Source organism: Physella acuta, unplaced genomic scaffold (assembly GCF_028476545.2).
Source record: "Physella acuta isolate Inbredline_101_S28 unplaced genomic scaffold, ASM2847654v3 ptg000286l, whole genome shotgun sequence".
Lineage (NCBI taxonomy): Eukaryota > Metazoa > Mollusca > Gastropoda > Physidae > Physella > Physella acuta.
The window spans coordinates 39,255-47,357 of record NW_026731805.1 but is presented as its reverse complement, the minus strand read 5'-3'; the positions used below and the strand labels follow the sequence as shown (position 1 = coordinate 47,357).

Below are 8,103 nucleotides of genomic sequence, written 5' to 3'. Positions count from 1 at the left end.
ATATATATATATAACAAATTCCATATCGGTTTTAATTTAATACTCTGCCATTGTTTTTAACACACATTATTGTAAATATTTGAGTGACACACACAGACCTGAGACAACTGTAACATAACGTAAGACATCTGTCTTTGTAGAAGTACATGCGGCGATTCTAACCTCTCGCACACCTCAGCCTTTCAGACTGACCTGCTCTACCATTCGACCATCTCAACACGTTTTAAAAATACTTTTTTTTTTCTTGTAATCAGCTATTTGTTAATTTTCAAAATCATCAATTAAATACTCTAGGTTCGATTTAGTTAACTAGATACTTTTCAAATGTTTCTTCGCTAAATTCCAGGTGTCTCTTCCATAGACAATTAAATACCTCATTGGTACAATTCCAACTAAAGGTATATCTTTGATACATTTCATAGGTGTCTTCACTAGATTCTGATGTATGTTCTATCAGTTTTAGGTGTACTACGCTAGAGTTCAGGAGTGAACTTGCAAGAATCTTAGCTGGACACAAGGTGTAAACAACCATTGTAAACTTTCCTCCAGTCCATAGCACAGCATCGATCTATAGGAAATTTAATATGACGGTATCGATGAGCAGCCGTTTCTGGGCCAAATCGATTCATGGGGAATAAAGTAACTTCGTTTACTGAGACACAGCTAGAGGCGTATCAGGTAGGTGCGGGCGTTTTGTGTGGGATGTGTGTGATGTGTGGGTAGGTAATGTGTGTGGTGGTGTTTGGGTGGTGTGTGGGGTGGGGTGTGGGTGGTGTATTGGGTAAAGTGTGGGAGTATTGTATAAAATGGTGTATGGGTGGTTATGGGTGGTGTCTGAGGAGGATTATGGGTTAGGTGTGGGATGGTGTATGGGTGATATGTGGGATGGTGTATGGGTGATATGTGGGATGGTGTATGGGTGATATGTGGGATGGTGTATGGGTGATATGTGGGATGGTGTATGGGTGATATGTGGGATGGTGTATGGGTGATATGTGGGATGGTGTATGGGTGATATGTGGGATGGTGTATGGGTGATATGTGGGATGGTGTATGGGTGATATGTGGGATGGTGTATGGGTGATATGTGGGATGGTGTATGGGTGATATGTGGGATGGTGTATGGGTGATATGTGGGATGGTGTATGGGTGATATGTGGGACGGTGTATGGGTGATATGTGGGATGGTGTATGGGTGATATGTGGGATGGTGTATGGGTGATATGTGGGATGGTGTATGGGTGATATGTGGGATGGTGTATGGGTGATATGTGGGATGGTGTATGGGTGATATGTGGGATGGTGTATGGGTGATATGTGGGATGGTGTATGGGTGATATGTGGGATGGTGTATGGGTGATATGTGGGATGGTGTATGGGTGATATGTGGGATGGTGTATGGGTGATATGTGGGATGGTGTATGGTTGATATGTGGGATGGTGTATGGGTGATATGTGGGATGGTGTATGGGTGATATGTGGGATGGTGTATGGGTGATATGTGGGATGGTGTATGGGTGATATGTGGGATGGTGTATGGGTGATATGTGGGATGGTGTATGGGTGATATGTGGGACGGTGTATGTGTGATATGTGGGATGGTGTATGTGTGATATGTGGGATGGTGTATGGGTGATATGTGGGATGGTGTATGGGTGATATGTGGGACGGTGTATGTGTGATATGTGGGATGGTGTATGTGTGATATGTGGGATGGTGTATGGGTGATATGTGGGATGGTGTATGTGTGATATGTGGGATGGTGTATGGGTGATATGTGGGACGGTGTATGTGTGATATGTGGGATGGTGTATGTGTGATATGTGGGATGGTGTATGGGTGATATGTGGGATGGTGTTTGGGTGATATGTGGGATGGTGTATGTGTGATATGTGGGATGGTGTATGGGTGATATGTGGGACGGTGTATGTGTGATATGTGGGATGGTGTATGTGTGATATGTGGGATGGTGTATGGGTGATATGTGGGACGGTGTATGGGTGATATGTGGGATGGTGTATGTGTGATATGTGGGATGGTGTATGGGTGATATGTGGGATGGTGTATGTGTGATATGTGGGATGGTGTATGGGTGATATGTGGGACGGTGTATGTGTGATATGTGGGATGGTGTACGGGTAATGTGTGAGGTGGAGTCTGGGGTTGTGTATTGATTATATTTGAGGTGGGGTGTGGGGTTATGTATTGGTGGTGTGAGAGGTGGTGTGAGAGGTGATGTGAGAGGTGATGTGAGAGGTGATGTAAGAGGTGATATGAGAGGTGTGAGGTGGTGTGTGGGGCTGTGTATGGTTGATGTGTCGGATGATCTATTTTTAATGTATGGGTGATATGTTGGGTGGTGTATGGGTGATATGTTGGGTGGTGTATGTGTGATGTCTGGGGTTGTCAATAGTTGATGTGTGAGAGGATATTTGTATTATGCGGATTTTGTGGAAAGCGGTGTGACTGATGTAGATTTGAGATTTGGGTGATTCTTGTGTGTGATATATCTGTTCTTCAACTTCTCACTTAGTATTTATCATATTTGTCTATAGGACTGTACATTTTTTACAAGAAAAGATATTTTAAGGTGAGAAACTAAAGTCCAATCTCTCGAGTTTGCAGGAGTTTGGTGTTTTACAACATTGTAAAATATAGATATATACATACATTATATATATATATATATATATATATATATATATATATATATATATATATATATATATATATATATATGTGTGTGTTTATTTCTATGTTTACATAAATATATACATAAGCTATAGTACTTTTTTTTTTATTTACATGTATGTATGTCTAAGCTGTTATTGTTAATTTTGTATGCACACCACGGAAATATTTGATTTTGTTTTGTTAATGATCTGTTTATTTACTCTGATTTTCAATCACCACGCTACTAATCAAATGTACCACACCATCCTATCTGACCCTCTCATCCCGACAGAGTATTCGAAAGGTTCAAAGGTCTGGCCCCTGATCTCATCCCCTACAACATGACGAGCAACGAGGGCTCCAAGCTGAAGATCCCGGTGGATAAAGTCGAGAACATGCCAGAACTGATTGTACGTTCGTTTGATTCTACCCTAGTCATTTTTAACGTTCGTTGTAGGCCATAGTTCTTGATAGAGTTTATTCAGACTAAATATAATACATAACTCTATATTAGTGCACACACAGATTAAATACAGTACATAACTCTATATTACTGCACACAATCTCTAATGCCACACAATCTAGGTACTACTTGTGAAGAGATGCAACGATATTGCAAAATGTAGTATAGAAACATCAGTACGTGCTGATCATTGTATTTTATTTTTTCTTAATTCATAGCCTATGTTTATGTATGTTGTATACAATTAAATAATTAGGTCAACAAATAGACGATGGCACACCTAATACTACACACACCTATGATAGGTTTTCCTCTCAGAGAGGGGGGGGGGGGGCAAACAAACCACTCCTCCCTCCCCCCCCCCCCCCCAACATCGAAGAATTAGAAATAATTAGAAATAATACATAATTAATAACGAAATAAGTGTCCGTCTATTACCCCCCCCCCCCCTCACCCTACCACGTGCCAATTTTGAACCGAATCTGTCAGTTAGAAGTGCCCGAATTTTTTTTCGCTCGGCCGTTTCGATTTGACGACAGACAGACAGAGACAGTAAGTTAAATAAAAGCTTGTAAAAACAGCCTTTTCTGAGTTAGCATATTTAGAATATATCCATACCACCCCACGGGAAACCCCATTTGAGAGAGAGGGGGTTGCTTTTCTATATATATTTTAACGACCCCATAGGAAAACTCCTTTATAGAACTGGCTTGTTTAAAACTATCCCATCCACCCCACAGGAAAACCCCTGAATAGAGCTGAGTTGTTTAAAATATATCCTATCCATCCCCAGGAGAACCCCTATATAGATGTGGCTTGTTTAAAACTATCCCATCCACCCCACAGGAAAACCCCTTCCGGAGACGGATCTGCCAAGTTTTCTCTGACGACGGTTCCGGTGACATGGCGTTCGATGACTTTCTGGACATGTTCTCTGTGTTAAGTGAGGCGGCACCTAGGGAGATCAAGTCTACGTACGCTTTTAGGATTTACGGTAATTTGTTTTTGACAGATTTACTGTATTTTTCTTTGTCGATTTACGTTAATTTTTCTTTGTCATATTTACGGTAATTTGTCTTTGTCTGATTTACGGTAATTTGTCTCGTGAGATTTACTGTAATGTGACTTTTTGTTGGATTTACGGTAATTTGATTTTGTGAAATTTACGGTAAATTCTTTTTGACAGATTTACAGTAATTTTCTTTGTCAGATTTACGGTTATTTTTTTTTCATATTTACTTTAATTTGTTTTTTGTCAGATTTACGGTAATTTGTTTTACGTCAGATTTACAATAATTTGTTTCCCTCAGTTTTCCATTGGCTGGGGTTCTGGAAGATGTTAATTAAGGTTCTACTTAGATATGCAACATTTAGTAAGGTCTGTCTCCCTTTGTGTATATGGGAAGTATCAGGAGATGAAGTAATCAACCTCGAATCTAGTTTTCTTTTATAAGGACGATTATAAACTCTCAATGTAGCGGTACCATTTATTTTGTACACCAAGACACAAAAATTGCAAGATATATAGAATACATTTTTTGCCAGTTCAATTAATGTTAAATTAGAGTTAAAAAGTATTTTAAATACATAATGACGATCACAACAAAGGCTGTGGGGGGAGGGGGTTGGTGACACCATGACGTAAACATGCAAACTATAGAGAAAACAATGCTACACCCAGCTGTATTAACAACCGATTTTAGATAACATCATTAGATAAATTGTGAACACTTTAAAGCTTTTACCGGATTGGGGGAGGGGGGGGGGGGGAGTAGTGTAAAACCAACAGCAAAATTTACCCAGACAAAAAAGGGGGGGGGGGGTGACTCCATGAGGTGCCGCACCGGGTGAGACCAGACCTAGCGGCGCCACTGCTGGTGGGTCCCCGACTCAAGTTGTGTAAAAGTAAATGCGACTATGCATAGAACTGACCATACTGCCCAGGTCACTGAAACAGATAAAGCGAACTTCACTTGCAGAAGATGTAAAATTAAAATTAAATCTTTTTTCTACATTACCCAAGTTTATTATTTCATTAAATGTAAAAAAAAATAATTTAACGGTAAATTAAAAACTCGAAGATTCCATCTTGTAGATTACGATGGGGACAACTATCTTGGGAAGACTGACTTAGAGAAGACACTGAAGGGGCTGACCCAGGACTCCCTCAAGAAGGAGGAGGTGACTTTTATCATTGACAAGGTAAATCTATACACCAGTGGTTCTTCGCGTGGTTCAATCGAGGGGTTCGGTGAGACAGTCAAAGGGGTTTGGCGGAGGTGAAGACACATTACAGACTTATATGATTCAAGACTTTTTTATAACAGTGTGGACGATTGAACTATTAAGAAGGGTTCGGTGAATGCGCATATGAAACTGGTGGGGTTCGGTTCCTCCAAATAGGTTAAGAACCACTGGTCTACACGGATGTTTTGTTTCGCTTATTCTAAGGTTAATGTTGGTTGCTTTTAAAGAGCTAATGTAAAAATTGGGGGGGGGGGGTGGAGAAACTATATGATTGAGTATAATGATAGGGGTGAAAGAAAAAGAGGCCGACCTAGGATGATTTAGAGACGTGACCGAGAAGAAGACACCAAGAAGATTGGATACACCTGGGGACAATTGGAGAGACTAGCCCTAGACAGGATACACTGGGGACAGTTGGAGAGACTAGCCGAGGACAGGATACACCTGGAGACAGTTGGAGAGACTAGCCCAGGACAGGATACACCTGGAGACAGTTGGAGAGACTAGCCGAGGACAGGTTACACCTAGGGACAGTTGGAGAGACTAGCCCAGGACAGGATACACCTGGAGACAGTTGGAGAGACTAGCCCAGGACAGAGATGCCTGGAAAGCTCTCGTCAGCGGCCTATGTCCCAGTAGGGACGACAGGCAAAAATGATGAAAGGCCTAAATAAATTAAGATGCTTGAACAAAATGGGCCACAAGGCGGGAGAAGGTTCGATGCATACGAGTTGACATCATTTAGGGAGGGACAACAAATAAAAAACAAGTTAATAAAAAGTCTAGTGACAATTTAAGCGAAATTTCTTTAATTAATTTTTTGTGACCGAACGAAAGGATATTTTTGAAAACTTTCTTCGGCAATATTGTTCTAAATTATGGCAGAAATCAATAGGTAAATGTTTCAAGTCGCTAAGTGGTCTGATTGCCGATATGGGCCACCAAAAACTGCATTTTTTCGAGGTTTTTTGGCTTTTCCGGGAAATCCAGGAAGGAATTCCGGGAATTTTTTTGGCCCACAATCATCCTCGGAACTTGCTTAACATATTTGCTTTTGGAACTAGTCCTCGATATTGCTTCGTTGAGGACAAACATCCATCCATCACCAGAAATGACGAGTTAATAATCGCAATTGTCCGGTATGGAAATTGCGCTAAAAATCGTAAAACAATATTGTCAAAACAAATTTTTATCCAGTTAAAATAACTGAATAGTTTGGGAAGGGAGTGACACTAAACCGAAAATTTAAACTATCGGAGGGGGTGATGACACCCTTATTTTCCGCACCCGACCTAGCGACGCCACTTTGTTAACAAACTGTAAAAATACGACAGTTTGTTTAGTCGTTCCCCAGCTATTGGTTTCGGTAGGGTTAGTTTTAAGTTTCTATTTAAAACGTCAATTACATGTATAATGTGGAGTTGCCAACAAAATATGTACAATAAGTATTTCCCACCCCCACCCCCTCTCTCACCACTAGATCCTGGAGGAGACAGATCTCGACGAAGACGGAATGATGTCTTTCACGGAATTTGAGCATGCAATATCTAGGTCACCGGATTTTCTCACGTGAGTGGTCTGTGGGTTACAGTTTGGTGGTATTTTCAATAGTGGTCTTTTGTTTATTGGGGGGGGGGGGCTGGGTTAATAGTCGTCTTTTATTTGTAATTTGGTGGTATTTTCAATAGTGGTCTTTTATATGTGATTTGGTGGTATTTTCAATAGAGGACTTTTGTTTATTTAAGGGGGGGGGGTGTATTATAGATTGTGGTTTTTTGTTTGTAATTTGGTGGCATTTTCTCTCATGGTCGTTGTTTAGAATAATATTCACAAACTTTCATAATGTGAGTTGTCTTTTTTTTTGTAGGTTTGTGTTGTTTTAATTAAAGTCATGTTTTTTTTCAGTATGGGGAGTATCATGTATGCTTAAATGAGTTGTATTCTGAAATGTAGTTGATTTTTATTCCTGCGTTGGTGGGTTTTTAAAGCTGGTGGCTTCTATAAAATGAGTAATGATCTGTAAGCTTATAAGATGGTGCTCAACGTGTGATGTATTCTGTAAGATTACAGGGCAGGCAGGGATGTCAATAACTATTGATTTTCTCACCATGATTTTTCTTATTTCAGAACTTTTCACATCAGGATATGAAGACTATTGCTGTATCACCAGCAAGGGCAGGTTGTGTCCCTTGAGTCGTATAACAAATACTACCAGTTGTATCATAGCCTACATACTGTACTGTAACTGTATCATTCATATGCCATATTTTATCAAACGTCATATTTTTGTGACATAGATATATGTCATACATGTTATATTGGTTGTATAACATACCATACTGATTGTCAAATATATAATATTAATTGTGATGTTATGTCTGACTTCTTGTACCTAAACTATTTACTGCCGTTTTTCAAGTTTATTATGACCTTTGAAATAAAGTATTTTTAAATTCACCTCATCTGCAAATACGTTTAAAGTTTGGTTAGTTTTGTAAAATAATTTGGTGAACACTTACTTGAATCAATTGACGCTAATCTCCAAGGTTTAAATCAATTACAGCTTGTGTATAAAGCTAAAATCAATTACAGCTTGTCTATAAAGCTAAAATCAATTACAGCTTGTCTATAAAGCTAAAATCAATTACAGCTTGTGTATAAAGCTAAAATCAATTACAGCTTGTCTATAAAGCTAAAATCAATTACAGCTTGTGTATAAA

At 39.5% G+C, this 8,103-nt stretch overlaps 1 protein-coding gene across 1 annotated transcript; it reads left to right on the top strand.

The window, feature by feature from the left end:
* Nucleotides 1-516: 516 nt before the first annotated feature.
* On the top strand, nt 517-7,532 carry LOC131939648 (calcium and integrin-binding family member 3-like). Its single transcript, XM_059298091.1, has 7 exons — nt 517-678; nt 2,556-2,590; nt 2,966-3,083; nt 3,983-4,130; nt 5,232-5,338; nt 6,864-6,952; nt 7,511-7,532. The coding sequence occupies exons 1-7, from the start codon at nt 628-630 to the stop codon at nt 7,530-7,532; spliced, it is 570 nt and encodes a 189-aa protein (XP_059154074.1). The 5' UTR covers nt 517-627.
* Nucleotides 7,533-8,103: the final 571 nt, after the last annotated feature.

Excerpts from the sequence above, each read along its gene's own strand:
- LOC131939648 (XM_059298091.1), top strand. The coding sequence starts at position 628 with ATGGGGAATAAAGTAACTTCGTTTACTGAGACACAGCTAGAGGCGTAT. Across the intron at positions 2,591-2,965 it reads ACAAGAAAAGATATTTTAAG|AGTATTCGAAAGGTTCAAAG; the intron begins GTGAGAAACTAA and ends TCATCCCGACAG. Across the intron at positions 5,339-6,863 it reads TGACTTTTATCATTGACAAG|ATCCTGGAGGAGACAGATCT; the intron begins GTAAATCTATAC and ends TCTCACCACTAG.